The 17,566-nt window shown below is 37.3% G+C and overlaps 2 protein-coding genes across 3 annotated transcripts in view; one reads left to right on the top strand and one right to left on the bottom strand.

Moving 5' to 3' along the window:
* LOC107699113 (double C2-like domain-containing protein beta) overlaps positions 1 to 17,566 on the bottom strand; it is a 73,728-nt gene that overhangs the window by 48,917 nt on the left and 7,245 nt on the right. The window lies entirely within an intron of this gene.
* LOC107699144 (calcium-binding protein 2-like) overlaps positions 1,887 to 17,566 on the top strand; it is a 23,504-nt gene continuing 7,824 nt past the window's right edge. Inside the window, exons 1-7 of the mRNA XM_016500332.1 lie at positions 1,887 to 1,991; positions 5,845 to 5,880; positions 5,964 to 6,159; positions 8,536 to 8,566; positions 9,244 to 9,387; positions 9,919 to 10,028; positions 10,198 to 10,345. Coding sequence (XP_016355818.1) covers positions 5,846 to 5,880; positions 5,964 to 6,159; positions 8,536 to 8,566; positions 9,244 to 9,387; positions 9,919 to 10,028; positions 10,198 to 10,345 — 664 coding nt within the window. The 5' untranslated portion in view covers positions 1,887 to 1,991; position 5,845. The remainder of the gene's footprint in view (positions 1,992 to 5,844; positions 5,881 to 5,963; positions 6,160 to 8,535; positions 8,567 to 9,243; positions 9,388 to 9,918; positions 10,029 to 10,197; positions 10,346 to 17,566) is intronic.

Genomic DNA, 17,566 nt, shown 5'->3' with positions numbered 1-17,566 from the left:
GTTCCTAAATACATGATCCAAATCTTTGTCTTTATGACAGCCGTTCATTAGAACCTTATTAGCTGCAAAAGTTTGAGCTTATTTATGTCACAGTTTGGAGCTGTAATTGCATTCATGAACCTTGCAATCAGCTGTCACTGCTGTGTTCAGAGTTCGTTCACACCCACACCCATGAACAAAGTTAGAATCAATCTCTCAGACAAACTTACCTGACCTCCGGCTGACTGGGTCAAATGCTGGATCAGTACACAGACACCGTGCAAAGGGGAGACCAGGGCTAGCCATCACACTTTTTACTCAAGATCAATTTCTGTATAGACACATACATTAAAGTCTTGGCTACAAAATGGCTATTGATCATTTCCACTGTCATTGGCCAGGAAAAAGAAAACAGTTCATTTAACACCATTGATCTTTTGTGACGACGTGCCCCAATAGCTGGCAATGTTGGCACACTATATGCGGTAAACTTTCACAATGGAACCAGTCCATTATAGGCTTCTAAACAGTAAAACAATTATGAAAAACAAATTCAGAAAACAACAAAAATGTATAAGGTAATGTTGACCAAAACAATATTTTCATATCTTTGTACAAATTGTATGAAATTGTAATTTGCGACAACTTGTCAACTTTGCATTCCATATAATTTTTAGATAGAAACTTTTTTTTTTTAAAATAAAAAGTCCCTAAATACACAACTTCAAAAACATCGCATAATGTAAATAAGCTGTCACAGAATAAGAATATGTGAATAACAGATATAACATTATAATAACCTTACTAAAAATAATAAGAAAAAACAAGAGACAGTTTGAAAAAATACTGTTGTTATTGTTAAGTAAAACTATTAAAATTAGTTTTCATGAATTGAAATAAAGCAGAAATATAATAAGACATAAATATTAGATGAAAAATGAAAATTAGAAATGTCTCCATGGCAAATAGCTGAAATAAAAAAAAAAGCTGAAGTACTACAATTACTAAAGGTAAAATTGAAATAAAATAAATGAAATCTAAACAGAAATATTTAAACAAAAATGACAAAAGCACATAAAAATGACTAAAACAAACTAAAAATAAAATAAACTGAAAATAAAAAAAATATGAATAAATACTATAATAATAAAATTAATTTAAAAATAATACTAGTACTACCTAAAGAAAACTAATTTATGACCTCTGACTTTTGACATAAAAATGTATAGTTACTGAGACAGCCCTGTGTGACAACTAACCCCTATAGTTTTAACCATACTGATATTTGCTAAATACATGTAAAAATTATGTCAACATGTTTTTCCATTACTTGCCCTCATCAAATTAACTTAACCAATTTCAACTTTTTTTTTTAAGTTATGCAAGAGTCAGTTTAATATAATGTTGAAATGATACAGCCAATTTGATTATACTTAAACATTTAAGGCAGCAACTAAACTTTTTACATTGTGCAATCATAGATAAATGCAGAGTAATGTGTCTGTTCTAGACAGTCACATTCACAGGAACACTCTATAGTTTTAACCATACTGATATTTGCTAAATACATGTAAAAATTATGTCAACATGTTTTTCCATTACTTGCCCTCATCAAATTAACTTAACCAATTTCAACTTTTTTTTTTAAGTTATGCAAGAGTCAGTTTAATATAATGTTGAAATGATACAGCCAATTTGATTATACTTAAACATTTAAGGCAGCAACTGAACTTTTTACATTGTGCAATCATAGATAAATGCAGAGTAATGTGTCTGTTCCAGACAGTCACATTCACAGGAACACTTGCACGTCTTAAACATCATCAACACGCTCATCTCACATGCTAATCCAAACATATTTAGACAGATTATCACCTACTCAGATTATCAAAGGAGGGTGAAGGGTCACTTTCTATACAGTCAATCCACACATTCTCTCAGAGGAGGAATTGATTTTAAAAGACTGACTCAAGTGGTTCTGGATTGTACGTTTTTCTCTCCTCATTCTGAAGGTAAGCTGAAAAAAACAATGTAGTAAGATTTTAGAGGCATCTTGCATAAATTCTCTACTCGCAAAAAGCTCTTTTGTGGCCCAATTGACTTCAAAAGTCAACAACAAAGCATTTTCAACAGTAACATATCAGGCATATGGTGACAGCCATAGCGGCAATCTTTTTCAAAAGCTTTGCTGTATTAGTACAGAAACTGACAGGAAGAGAAGCAGTCAGATCGCAATTACTGAAACATATGCAGTAAATAACCGCAGTAATGTTAAGGACATGAACGACAGCCATAGAGAAGTGATGAGCCTTTGAATGCAGTCAATCAGATGTAAAGTTGGTCTATGTAAACAGCAGGTACTCTAAACACAGCAGCTGATAGTGGATTGTCAGGGGCTGCCAGGCCGAGCAAGATAAATCCCATCACTGCGTGGCCGTAATGGCAAAGGAGGGGGCCGGCCTCATTTCAGCGCCATGACACATAATCGGTAGTGGGGATCGATCATGCCTATCTGAGCGTTCCATGGGTATTGTTCTGTGGCTTGTTTTCAGATGTAACCCAGGAAAGTTCTCTGATGCCAACGGCCTTGTGATGGATCTCACGAGAAGATCACAAAACAAGACAGAAATACTGTAGTAAACAAGGGGCTTTTAATAACCATTTTAAACTGTACATCCTTAACACACAAGCACACAAACATATACTATTTAAAAGTTCAAAAGAAATTTGAAAACTGTCCTTTTCAGAAAGGACACATTAAAATTATCAAAAGTGACAATAATATTTCACAATATTACTGTTTTTACAAAAAAAAAAAAACTTCTTATTGAAGACCCCAAACTTTTGAACGGTACTGATTAACGCACGGGGGGCCCAGCTGAAATACTGTTCCCCGGGGAATGCGATTTCAACCGAGGGTCCATAATACGGTCCCAGTACTGTATGCTTTTTTCTTTTCTTCTTAAACCTTAATCTGAACCACACTTTTTGCATTTTTACATATACATGATGACATTTAGTATGTTTATTAAGCCATTTCCTTAAGGTTTAACTATCCTTGTGGGACATTTTGGTCCCCATAATGTAAACAAAACCTAGCTCTCCTTACAAATAACCTCAGTTATGCAACATATATGTTTCAACTTCTGTCATATCTATGGAAGCATGTTTCCACCCTAGAGTAAAAAATAAAACAATAAGTCACCATGAAACGGATAGATAAGACTTCCACAGCTGAGTTTCTCCCTATTGGTTTTAATGTATTAGGGTGTTTTCCTTGCAACTGGCTGCTTAGTAACAATATATACTGTGAAAAGTGCTATACAAATAACTGAATTCAATTTGATTTTTGACATTGAAAAAAGTTAAAAGTTGATCAAAGTTCGAACACCAGCAACACTTCTATTCAGCTGTCAAACAGTAAGACAAAGCCATTTGAAAGCCTGTATCTGATGCCCTTGGCTGGACAGATATCTCAATGTGATTGAGTCTTTCAGGGTGCAAAAGATAGATTTCTATCTCTGAAGCAGGTCAATGTTCGATCTAATCTGCATCTGTCAGATGCAGTCATTTTTGGAAGGCCAGCCCTGAAAGGTGGCTGCCATGAAACATTTTTTACTTCATGAGCTCAGCAAAAAAATTTAATAAATAAATAAAAGAAAACTAGGTGGAGGAATGTCACCGTTTTCAGCATTCCAGCAAACCAATCATCTCATATATAATTTTAGAAGTAATTAATTTCTGTGTATCACAATTCACATAAAAAAGGTTCGGTATCTTATCGTAATTAGGGGGAAAATGGAGCAGTCTTGTCTTCTTTGCCCCAGCACAGCTTTGGCTCTCTGACGATTCTATCAGTTTGTTCCATAATTATCCCAACACTCCTCTGTTAAATTATTCCAATTAGAGGAATTAGGAGCTGAAATTGCTTGTGTCATCGTGCAGATTGACAGCAATTGGTCACTTAGTTTAATAACTCTTGTAGATTAGTGAGGCAGGTTTTTCTTCTCGGTGAGAGTCACTAGTGCGCTGAAATAAATTCACCAAATTACCCAGAGCAGACGGAGCCCACGTACTGTCTTTTAGTACGTTTAATCTCATTTGAAATATGAATAATCAGTTTGCTGTGACTATGTGCCATGAAGACTCAAACGTAATTAGAAATTTTCTGAAGCATTTATTTAACATTTTCTTCAGATTTAATTTGAGTCAACATACTGATTTATCAAAGCCACCCTTTTCAATTCAAGAAAAGAAATAATTATGTGGACATGAGATAATGATTTAAATTAAATGATTGCATATTTTCTCTTTAGCCTATATTAATTTAAAGCTTCTCCTAAGAAAAAAGTCCATGTTGTACAAAACAATTGCTGTATCAACAAGACGAACAATGCAATTGTTTCGCTAATATTAATAATGAAGTTCACAGAGATAATTTTCATTACAGTTGCAACGATACCTACTTGGAGAGCTCGAGTCCATGGAATAATACAGGGGAAACATCAAAATAGTGCCAGTTTCCTTTACATGTCTTTATTAAAGCTATGAACCAAACCCACCGGCTAACACATTACACAACATTACAAACTTTAATTTAAAGCAAAAAGGCATTTGAAAAAAATAATTTAAAAAAATCGAAGATTAAAGAAAGGAAAGAACTACAATCCCATAAAGCATTGCGAATGAACTACAATCCCATTAAGCATTGCAACTGGAAATTGAATTAAAAAGAAATAAAAGAAAGAAATTTCTTTGCAGAATACTGGGTAATGTAGTTTTTCATTAGTAAATCCATTGTTGAACAAGATTAATATAAAATCAAAATTGAAAAAATGCAGGATGATAGCTCCAACAAAGGCACATACCAACTTTATAGCTCTTTAAATTATTTAAAGATTTACAAGTTATCTTTTTAAGTTCAATTCCCCTATGGAGAAAAATTATTATTTTTTTTTTACTTCTGGACTCTGATTGTTGCACTCTATACAGTATATGTGGATTTGGTCTTGGACTGATCTGAAATTTGAAGTAAAAGTCGCACTTTGCTATTCATTCAATATTGTTGAAGTCTAACAGAAACTATCAAGACATTTTGGTATTTTCTTCTCTATTTGAGCTTTTTAAAAATTTTTTATATCCCAAACTAATGAATGGAGCACAACAGATTTATACAGACTCAAATTGCCAAGGCATTAAGAAATAAATGTTTTCGTGTGAATGATTCACTCATTTTGAATTAATGCGTGTTGCTTGTGAAGAGCCATTGACAATTTCGGTTCTAATGACTTGTTTGATGGGCATATGACAGACAGAGGTTCACTGTTTGCTTGGGCATATTAAACTGTTGATTGTAATTTATAGGCTGTCTGTGCGCCTGTCGACCTCCATTGTAATCTAATTCAGTGCTCGGAGGAACGGTCTGTCCTCTGGGATCTGCCGCTAATGTGCGTTTGACTATGCTGTGTGGGCTTCTTTTCAAACAGAAACCTTTCTACAATGGGAAAACAATGGCATCAAACTGTTGCCATTTGAAGTGGTCATTGTAATTCCAGCCTATGACCTTTCTGACTATTATAATGCCAGGAAGTGACCCAGTGGCCATTTTCTTATTTGGAATGAGGCCTCTGCCCAACCACTGAAACGTAGGGTAAAACAGGTTGCAGTAACTTGGCCAGAAAACTGCTGTTATGTTTTATACGTCAACTTCAATGGGCTGGGCATGGTTGCATGAATGATTCATGAAAAATTATGTAACTACAATGTCAATGTGGACGAACTGGCATATGAGATGAGAAAGAATAACATGAGTAAACTTCTCTGAACATCGAAAATCTTCCCTTTCTCCTTCTCATTATCTACTAGCATGTCTCAGAGAAGTAAAACTTCTTCAAAAGAAAGGTATGGGTGGCTATAAATCAATACTTGCATCGATTGAGATGAAGTGCAGTGTGGTCACTTCTGCTCTTCTTTCCCTTTAACAGCTCCTCTGGTCCTCCAGCATCCACATCAGATGCTCATCCTCCACGCTCTGCTCTTCGTAGCTCCTCAAAAGACTCGAAAAACTCAGGTCACAGGGGCTCATCTGGCAGCCAAGAATGCCACGGCAGTAGATCTTTCAGCCAGAACACAGCTATCGCTGCAGCATATACACAGTACCTCAACGCTCTCTTTGGACAGGTGAACTAGAGTAGATCTCTAGATGTATTCTTGCTGTTTTTTTAATGATCTACATTTAAAATTCTACAATAATTTTGAACAGGTTATAACTAATAAAACTAATATAAAAGGCACCATAGTAATAACATGCTATTTTTCAGTGTACCTTGGAGCAACATTTAAATTATGGCAATCACCCTTACATGTAATATTACAGTATTTTTTTATTATAAATGTGATTTTTTTAAAAGAATATTTTCATTTTTAAGTTTAAATAATTTTCTTTTGTTTTCCCATTTTTATTAATTTCTTGTTTTTTAATATTTCTATTTAGCTTTTTATTTTTTTTATTTTTAATTTTAGTAATTTTAAAAACTTAAAAACATTTATTTCAATTCAAAATAACATCTCTAATTTTCCTTTAGGTTTAAGTTTTTCATATAATATTTATAATATCATATTTTATATGAAATTATAATATATTAAAATATCACATCTAGTATTTTATTTTATTTCAATCGTCGAAAACTATTTTTCATAGTTTTAGTTTCCAATAACAAGACTGATTCTGCATTATTGTATTTACAATCTGATACATCACTGGACCACAGTATCACCACATTACTGAAAAATAAATAAATAAATACATAAATAAATAAACAAACCACAAGCAGGTCTTAGCTGGCTTAAGATGGTCTCCTATCTAAGCCAAGCAGGTGTACAGCTGGTTTAGTGGGGTGACCAGTCAGACTGACCAAGCTGAAAAGTGCCCAAAATCACTCTAAAACCAGTCAGAGAGATCAACTAAAACTAGCAAACTAGCTTAGACTACTTTGAGATGTTTTTAGACAAGTGACCCATTTATAGGTGCCTAAAGTTAGCCTGTTTGTTTGACTTATTTTGCATTGAGAAAATATTGCCGCCTGTCAACACGCTACCTTCCTTCTCAATCAGGTCAGTAACAAGTGCCAAGTCAAGAATGTATTTTGGTACACTGAAGCTCAGACCTAAGCTAGCATCTTGCTTCTGCTTTTAAAACCGACGCTATGAATCTGTCACGAGTTACTGAATCATAGTCATTCAAACAATAAAAAAATTAAGATGATTTGATTAAAAATCCAGATCAATCTGACACAGAAACACTGGCTCAACCAATAGCATGTGTTAGGGGTAGGACTATATGTTTAATGTCCTATATGGAAGACAGAAAAGATAATAAAATAACACATTTTAAATACTAAACTGATAAATATTAAATAAAATTTCAATACAGTTAAGAGGGCTAAGACTGCGGGGAGGTCCAAGCAACATGTAGGACAGGCCAAAATCACAATTTTAAGAGGTTAACCAGACAGATTTATTTTAAACTACAGTATAGCTACCTTTCATGCTAGGTTAATTTGGACATATGATTTTTTTCCCTATGAGAACAAAAACATTGGATTTGTAAGACAGGAGAGCATTCAGAAAACCTGCTTGAAACCGAAATTTCAAACTGCTTGAAATTTCATTTCATGAAGCTATTGGCTCAAAATGTTTTTTCAATAAATTATTTTAATGTCAAAGACTACTATGTGAAATCCGTAAGACTATACCGTGAAGCTACAGGCCAAGTTTGCTTTAAAAAAAAAAAAAAGTTACATGAAAAAAAAAAAAAAATAGAATAAACAGTTTAATAATAACCACATGCAACTTCAAAAAATTAATAAATGTGCATGCATTTGCATGTTTATGCCCGAGTGCATATGCATCTATTTCTGAAAGTGCTAGCAGATACATACTGTATGTTTGTTTGTAATTAAGTCAAACATTTTAAAGTCAACTTTATTTGTATAGCGTATATGCATGTGTATTTGTATGATTTTGATATATTAAAGCATGCATATGCCCATGAATCTAAATAAAACTGTATGAGAGGATATATTTACGAAATACAGCAATAATAATATAGTTTTTAAACCGTTTCTTTGCTAAACGTTCTTTCTATTTTTCTTTTAATACACATTGCCCCTTAACCATATACACATTTGATGTTTGCAAAACGAGTTAATTTTTTCCCTGAATCTCTCTGCCGTTCATTGTTTGTATTAGCGTTGATGTGAGGCATGGTAGGGCATGTTATGGTGTAATCCAATTATACAACCCCCCCCCACCCCACCACCACACTCTATGCGTCATTGTGCCACTGAGCAGCATTGATAAGCATGCTAACATAAACCTCAGTTATTAGTGATTAAAAATGGGCGATGTCTCTAAGGACGTTCAGCTCTCATGCTGTAATAATTTCCATATTTAGCTGTTTTTAGTCACGATTGTTTTTCCTCATTGTCATTTTGCTCTCTCATCTCGCTGTCCTTCTACCTCTCTGACTCTCTCTCTCCCATTTACTTTCACCAGGACAGCGATTTACTGCCAGAGGAACTAGATGGTATGTACAGAACATGCATATTTAATATCCGAGACAGTGCACAGCGCCTAGACAGACACAATACAATTGCTACAACACATTCAGCATAAGAAAAATAACTGACAAAATTCAATAACATCTGACACAAATAAATTTGACTAAAAATGGATTGGTATTGTCATGAATGGTGAATGGCATACAGCGGATGAAGACGTAAGCAGCATTAATAATACCAGAGCAGTGAGTCAGCCTGTGCTGATGGTCCTATACCCGCTTAAGCTGCACAGTCCTATAGATTATATAACTGGTACAGTATGTGGCATAATGTAAATGTCCTAATGTAAGTTTAAAACCATGATCTGTGTGATTTTGTAATTTCATTAACATTAACATAAACATGTAAATTAAACAGGAGTAGCACATTATAATTAACAACAGAACACAATAAAAAAAATACAAATTTAAAATACATTTTAAATACTAAAACTAATAAATACAATTTGGATAGATCCAAGAAGGCTAAGACGATTAATATGGGACAAAATCCATATATATATGTGTATGTGTGTGTGTGTACACACACACACACACACACACACCATTGTCCATTCATAACACCTAAGCCAAATATGGTATACTGCAAATTGAAGAAAAGTTGGCAGTGTGGTTAAATGTGATTACATTTCTTTTCCTTTCAGAGCTGCATGTAGCATTTAAAGAGTTTGACTATGACCAGGATGGGTATTTGCACTACAAAGATGTCGCAGACTGCATGAGAACCATGGGATACATGCCAACAGAGATGGAACTGATTGAGATCATTCAGCAGATAAAAATGAAATGTATGTATGTGTGTGTGTGTGTTTCTATTTATACTCTAACCTTTTGACCTACACTACAGTTTAAAGTGTGAGGTCAGTAAGATCTTTTAAAAAGTTGTAATACTTTTATTCAGCAAAGATGCAATAAACTGATCAAAAGTGACAGTAAAGACATTTAAATTGTTACAAAAGATTTCAATTTCAAATAAATGCTGTTCTTTTGAACTTTCTATTCATCAAAGAATCCTGAAAAAACCTGTAGCAGTGTTTCCACACAAATATTAAACAGCACAACAAATCAGCATATTAGAATGATTTCTGAAGGATCATGTTACACTGAACACTGGAGTATTGGCTACTTAAAATTTAAAATCTATTGAAGTCTATTAAAATATTACTGTTTTTACTGTATTTTTTATCAAATAAATGCAGCTTTGATGAACATAACAGACAACCATAAAAAAATCGAACCAATCCCAAACTTTTGAACGGTAGTGTATGTCAGTTTAAAAGTAAAGATAAATGTGTCTGCTGGTGTGTTTGTGTTTATAGGGGGAGGTCATGTGGACTTTGATGATTTCTGTGAATTAATGGGGCCCAGGATGCTGGCTGAAACCGCTCATATGGTGGGTCTAAGGGAGCTGCACTGCGCTTTCAAACAGGTGAGTATGCTCTCTAAAGTTCCCTTCAAACGGAGCTCACTTTAAAATGTACATTAAATAGAGAACAAAACCCCAGAAACATCAAAACGTCATTACATTGCATCTTTTTCCAACCCATAAATAATATTAGCTCTTCGTAAAACTCTGCATTCCTCTGTGCCTCTCTTAGTTTGACTGTGACGGTGATGGACGGATCACCTTTGAGGAGCTGAAGGAGTCCACAAAGACGCTGCTTGGGGAGAAACTGAAGAAGGGAGAACTGGAAGAAATTCTGACAGACATTGATCTCAACGGAGATGGGAAGGTGGACTTTGATGGTAAGGAAGGCAGCATGCTTTTGAATGTACTGATCTGTTGTACTGCTCTGACTAGATCATAGCTCAAGTTCACACAACTCACTGAGCAGTAAACAAACAAAAAGCTGGAACTTTTATCGTAAACGAAAACAAAACAATAACCATTTAACTTGTGTACAACAAGTCACTTAAGACAATAACAAAACTCTATAGTGCTATCTAGTGGCAAGCTGATAAAACAGCAGCAGCCCTCTTTTCACTTGAAGTAAATATGGCTCTTGGGACCTGCTTTTCTGAGAATATATGGGTAATTTGTGTAGCCTGGAGGGTTAAAAAGAGGTTTAAAACTGAGGGTGTCCCCATTTGAACACACTGAGACCAGCAATCTTGTACTAAAAGTGGACTGACTAAATGTTTTATATTCAACCAAATTCACATGTCCTCATAATGACATTTTCATGATTGGGCCTCACTTTTAAAACCAGGTTAACTTTGCTCTAGGGGTAACTGCTATACTGGTTTAACCTTGAGCTGTCCATATATCCCAATATGGAATGATATTCCGGACAATATTCAAAAGGAATTGCAAATTGTATTTCCATTTTCTTTTCCGTGTATGTAACATGTCTGCCAAATTTTAAATGGAAAGCAAAGTCCATTTGCTATTGCATTTCCAATGTCTTACTAGTTAAGATTCTGTCATTTTGGAATAGCAATAGAAAATAACACAATTGCCATTTCACCTTCTCCACGTCCTGCTCCAACCCTCACAAAATTCAAATGGAATCGCAAGTGCTTTCAGTCTGGAGGGCGGTGTTTATTGATGTAGTCAGAAAGTATGCCACACCCACTACTGGTGGAAAACAAAGCATTGTTATTAATTTCTATGAGGAAAATGGGGAATTTGGCAATTTTTACAATAAAAACATGCGTATTTATTTTATTATTATTATTAATTTGAAAAAAAAGAAAATAAGCAAAAAGAAAACTGCCGTGACTGCAGTCGGTAATGGATCATATACTGGATGCAGAGTGGTAAAGAGTCATATAATGGAGTGCTTGGGAAACATTGCACTGTATTCAAGAATGTATCAAATAAATATCATCATCACACAGTGAATTATTTTGATAAATTAAAATCTGAGAATCAGTAGAAACTTGACATGATGTGAATGGGGTGTTGTCCATGTGACTCTGTGCTCACAATTCAAGCGATAAAAAGAAAAAGAAAATTACATTGGTAGTGACATTCAATTGCAGCTCATGTTCAATTCGTAGGAGGATGCTCTGAATTCTGCTTCATTTCAGCATTATATTTATTTTTTACATTTATTCATAAACTATATATTTTTGGCTGCTTTTACACTTGGCATCAACATGTGATCATCAGTCAATCAGGACACAGCAAGTTTACACTTGGCAACATCAAGTGACTTCTCTATTAGGTACAGTGGGGAAAATATTTATTTGATTTAGTTTGCCCACTTACAAAGAAATGAAGGGTCTGTCATTTTTATGGTAGGTTTATTTTAACGGATAGAGACAGAATATCAACCAAAAAAATCCAGAAAAAACAAATAATATATAAAGGTTAGAAATTTATTTGCATTTCAGTGAGTGAAATAAGTATTTGATCCCCTACCAACCAGCAAGAATTCTGGCTCGCACAGATTGGTTATGAGCCCATGTGGAACACAGATTAGTCCTGTCACTTTAAGAAGTTACTCCTAATGTCAGCTTGTTAGGTGTATAAGACACCCGTCCACACAATCTGTATCTTCCATTCCAACCTCTCCCACCACCATGGGCAAGACCAAAGAGCTGTCAAAGTTGGAAAGGGCTACAAGACGATCAGCAAGAAGCTTGGTGAGAAGGAAACAACCGTTGCTGCGATTATTCGGAAATGGAAGAAATACAAAACAAGAATACAAAATAAGAAAGGTGAGGGATCAGCCCCGAACTACATGGGAGGAGCTTGTTAATGATCTTAAGGCAGTTGGGACCACAGTCACCAAGCAAACCATTGGTAACACACTACGCCGCAATGGACTGAAATCCTGCAGCACCTGCAAGGTCCCCCTGCTCAAGAAGGCACATGTAAAGGCCTGTTTAAAGTTTGCCAATAAACATCTAAATGATTCAGAGAATTGGCCAATCAATGTCTACTTACGTCACGATTAGTACCAGTTGTGCTGGTTAGACCCTGCTCCGGAGTAGGAGCTAATTTGGTTCTCGAAAAAGGCAGTCCGGTACTAAAATCGCACCCAGTTCCGGCGGTGCGAAAACGCCAAAAAGTGGGTAGTTCCACAATTAGTTCTGGTACTATGAAAAGGTTCCCGCGGTGCGAAAGGCCCTATTGAGGGGCAAATGGACGGGGCCATGTACTGTAAAATCTTGGACGAGAACCTCCTTCCCTCAGCCAGATCACTGAAGATGGGTCATGGATGGGTCTTCCAGCATGACAATGACCCAAAACTTACCGCCAAGGCAACAAAGGAGTGGCTCAAGAAGAAGCACATTAAGGTCATGGAGTGGCCTAGCCAGTCTCCAGACCTCAATCCTATAGAAAATCTGTGGAGGGAGCTGAAACTTCGAGTTGCCAAACAACAGCGAAGAAACCTTAAGGATTTAGAGAGGATCTGTAAAGAGAAGTGGATCAAAATCCCTCCTGAGATATGTGCAAACCTGGTGACCAACTACAAGAAAAGTCTTACCTCTGTGCTTCCCAAACAAGGGTTTCTGCACCAAGTACTAAGTCATGTTTTGCTTGGGGATCAAATACTTATTATTTCACTCACTGAATTGCATATCAATTTCTAACCTTTATATAATGTGTTTTTTCTGCATTTTTTTGGTTGGCATTCTGTCTCTATCCGTTAAAGTAAACCTACCATAAAAATTACAGACCCTTCATTTCTTTGTAAGTGTGCAAACTTACAAAATCAGCAGGTGGATCAAATAAATATTTTCCCCACTGTAACCGATCGGATCTCTCTTTTTCCGTGCAATATTTAAATAAGTCTTTTGGCAGTACGGGAGAGAGGCAGCGGGATTTTGGGTGAATCACGTTGGCTGATTTTGGGTGAGACACGTTGGCTGGATTGCGTTTACATTACACAGAGATCCGATCACAATGCCTCCTCGACTACCTCTGGACTAGGGCTGCACAATAAATCGCATGCGATATTTAACGCGCATCTTATCAGTAAAGCCGGTTCTGTAATCAGCGTCAGCGGTAAATCTCCATCACGTGCGTGCTTTCACATTGAGCAGCATTAACTACACAGAGCCGTTGTTCACTGACGAGCTGCGCAAAACCACGTTCATATTCACGCGATTTTTTGCGCAGCTCGTCAGTGAACAACGGCTCTGTGTAGTTAATGCTGCTCAATGTGAAAGCACGCACGTGATGGAGATTTACCGCTGATTACAGAACCGGCTTTCTGACAAGATGCGCATTAAATATCGCATGCGATTTATCGTGCAGCCCTACTCTGGACCATGACATGCTAATTGGATAACAATTCGATCAGAAGCACGTTTACACTTGTATTTTCAATGTGTATGTGGACAACATCCGGATACAGGTCGCATGTTAATAAAAAGTGTAAACGCAGCCCCTGACAAAATAAATTATCAGACATAATTTTCGGTCGCACACAGGACGAGAAGTGCAGTGCCATGCCGCGTCTAGGACAACTCGAAGGTATCGCACACTGGAAGCGTTGTATTTGCTGGTTAACTAACGTAACCTTGTTTCCCTGAGAGGAGGGAACTAGACACTGCGTCATCGAAGATGTCGCTTTGGGGTTATCCCCTCCTTCCTTGAATCTACTGAAGTCTTACGAAATCTCGAGGACGAGAATTCGCCCGCCAATGGCGTTCAAGCATGCAAAATAGAGGCAGGCTCCCCCACACTATAAGGCGGCACTGAATCTTTGGAATGAAGCAGAGTGCAGCTGACAAAGACTCTAAGCTATGCAACATGGCAGCGTACGCAGTGTCTCGTCCCTTCCGTTCAGGGAACCGAGGTTACGTTAGGTAACCGGAGACATTCCCTCTCGAGTCGGTCTCTCGACACTGCATCATTGAAGATTTGGGGATCGTTTAAAATCCCGCTGTGTTGATAGCAAAGGTCCAAATTGGCTGCAAGCAAAGCCGTTGACCTCAGCAAAAAGTACTTCACACAACGGAAGACTTCATAAGCTCAATGGCATAGCAGCTATAAGAGCAAGTTGCACAAGCATTAGACAGATTGCATTAACAGCAGCCATTCAGAAACGCAGACACGTGGACACGACGGCACTATCGCTTAGCAATGTTTACCCCGGGATGTGTGACATCCACAGTGTGAGCACCGCACGGTCACAGTGCGCTGGTGACCAAATAATGCATGCGGCAGCAACACAGACACTATTGCATAATGTTGCAACTGGTGGCAAACCTGACCATGCTGTGCAGTTAATGGTGGCGGTCGTGCTCACACCTAGTACTGATGTCCACTGCAGCGGCAATGGACATCAGTATATATCAGAACATAATTTAATTATGACCACTGCTGTCATGAACATAATGCATGCAGGGTTAACACAGTGCAGATGAACACGAAGGCAGCAGTAGCACTGGTGCTAATCCCCAGTCAGTATTTATTTTACACGACTTAGTCGAACACTGCCAACTCAGTGGGGCTGCAACAGTTTAAGATGAATGCTGAACATTGATTTCAGCTAACTTGATGCCTGCAAGGACAATGAATGCGTTGCAAGCACTGATCTATATATATGACTGGATCGCTCATCGCATTCTAAACTGCCATTCAGCGGTGAAGCCACCGGACGTGTTCGAGCAGCCATCTTACTATTCCCTACTGGCGGGGAGCACCACTGACTGACAGCCAAAAAACTGACTTAAAATCACCCGATTTGAAGCGTATCAGTCACTAGGGATTAGAAACTAGGGATTAGTTTTTAAGATAAGTGTATGTAAATTAATTTTTACTTAAGATGTTAGCGGCACTGAATCTTTGGAATGAAGCAGAGTGCAGCTGACAAAGACTCTAAGCTATGCAACATGGCAGCGTACGCAGTGTCTCGTCCCTTCCGTTCAGGGAACCGAGGTTACGTTAGGTAACCGGAGACATTCCCTCTCGAGTCGGTCTCTCGACACTGCATCATTGAAGATTTGGGGATCGTTTAAAATCCCGCTGTGTTGATAGCAAAGGTCCAAATTGGCTGCAAGCAAAGCCGTTGACCTCAGCAAAAAGTACTTCACACAACGGAAGACTTCATAAGCTCAATGGCATAGCAGCTATAAGAGCAAGTTGCACAAGCATTAGACAGATTGCATTAACAGCAGCCATTCAGAAACGCAGACACGTGGACACGACGGCACTATCGCTTAGCAATGTTTACCCCGGGATGTGTGACATCCACAGTGTGAGCACCGCACGGTCACAGTGCGCTGGTGACCAAATAATGCATGCGGCAGCAACACAGACACTATTGCATAATGTTGCAACTGGTGGCAAACCTGACCATGCTGTGCAGTTAATGGTGGCGGTCGTGCTCACACCTAGTACTGATGTCCACTGCAGCGGCAATGGACATCAGTATATATCAGAACATAATTTAATTATGACCACTGCTGTCATGAACATAATGCATGCAGGGTTAACACAGTGCAGATGAACACGAAGGCAGCAGTAGCACTGGTGCTAATCCCCAGTCAGTATTTATTTTACACGACTTAGTCGAACACTGCCAACTCAGTGGGGCTGCAACAGTTTAAGATGAATGCTGAACATTGATTTCAGCTAACTTGATGCCTGCAAGGACAATGAATGCGTTGCAAGCACTGATCTATATATATGACTGGATCGCTCATCGCATTCTAAACTGCCATTCAGCGGTGAAGCCACCGGACGTGTTCGAGCAGCCATCTTACTATTCCCTACTGGCGGGGAGCACCACTGACTGACAGCCAAAAAACTGACTTAAAATCACCCGATTTGAAGCGTATCAGTCACTAGGGATTAGAAACTAGGGATTAGTTTTTAAGATAAGTGTATGTAAATTAATTTTTACTTAAGATGTTATCTGCAATGTTTATGGTCTTTTCGGGCAGGATATGCACTATATTGAAATCGTTAAGGTGGGCGTGTCAGCTGCACACTTGATGACAGGTGACTGATCCAACACAAAATATATTTCTTTATGTACGTAATTACGCAGGAAATATTAAACATGAATATATATCTGGTATTAGTATCTGAAATTGATTCGGATATACAATACAAGCCTGTTACTATATTGCTCTATTGTATTGAAATTCAGAGCTTACCACGCATCATCTTGGAAATAAAGCTTCATGTCTTTAAGTCTGTAGCATACGCAGTCAGTGTTATTTCTCTGAATATGTTATGATGTGTGTATTATTTTATGTCCTGAGGGAGCAATATCTATTTCAGACTCTTAAAGATTGCGCAAATTCTATGGCATTTTAGCCTTACAGTTTCCAGGAGTAGCCTAATGTGTTTAATTAATTAATTTAACCGACGTTTAAATCATTAACTGCTAAAAAATTTATGCTGTTTAACGAAATCATTGTTAGAAAAACATTTGCTGTTACCATACTGTACGAATAAAAAACAACATTACATAAAGCGTGAATGTACAAGGTGAATTAACGCATACATACAAAGCATAAATCTTTACTCAGATTTCATGAGCACTTTGTCATTTGCATATGTTGTGGATTTGTCCATCTGATGTTCATCATGTTCATCTGATATTCGCTATCGTAATGTATAGGACACACAACTTTTTAAAGGGGTCATATGATGTTGCTAAAAAGAACATTATTTTGTGTATTTGGTGTAATGAAATGTGTTTATGCGGTTTAAGGTTAAAAAAAAACACATAATTTTCCACATACTGTACATTATTGTTTCTTCTCTATGCCCCGCCTTTCTGAAACGCGTCGATTTTTACAAAGCTCATCGGTCTGAAAAGCGAGGTGTGCTCTGATTGGCTAGCTATCCAGTGCATTGTGATTGGCCGAATACCTCAAGCGTGTGACGGAAATGTTACGCCCCTTGCCATATTGTGATGCCTTGTCCCGGCCGGAGCGACGAGACAAAAACATTAAAACTCATTATAAACGAGGCATTTGTTGCATCCAGTGGGGACATAATTACAGATTATAATGACTTACACTGTCTTTTTACGCGTTGCATTGCATCGC

Source organism: Sinocyclocheilus anshuiensis, unplaced genomic scaffold (assembly GCF_001515605.1).
Source record: "Sinocyclocheilus anshuiensis isolate Anshui unplaced genomic scaffold, SAMN03320099.WGS_v1.1 scaffold477, whole genome shotgun sequence".
In the NCBI taxonomy this organism is placed as follows: Eukaryota; Metazoa; Chordata; class Actinopteri; order Cypriniformes; family Cyprinidae; genus Sinocyclocheilus; species Sinocyclocheilus anshuiensis.
Note: the sequence above shows the minus strand (reverse complement) of the source record. Positions and strands in the feature narration are given on the sequence as shown.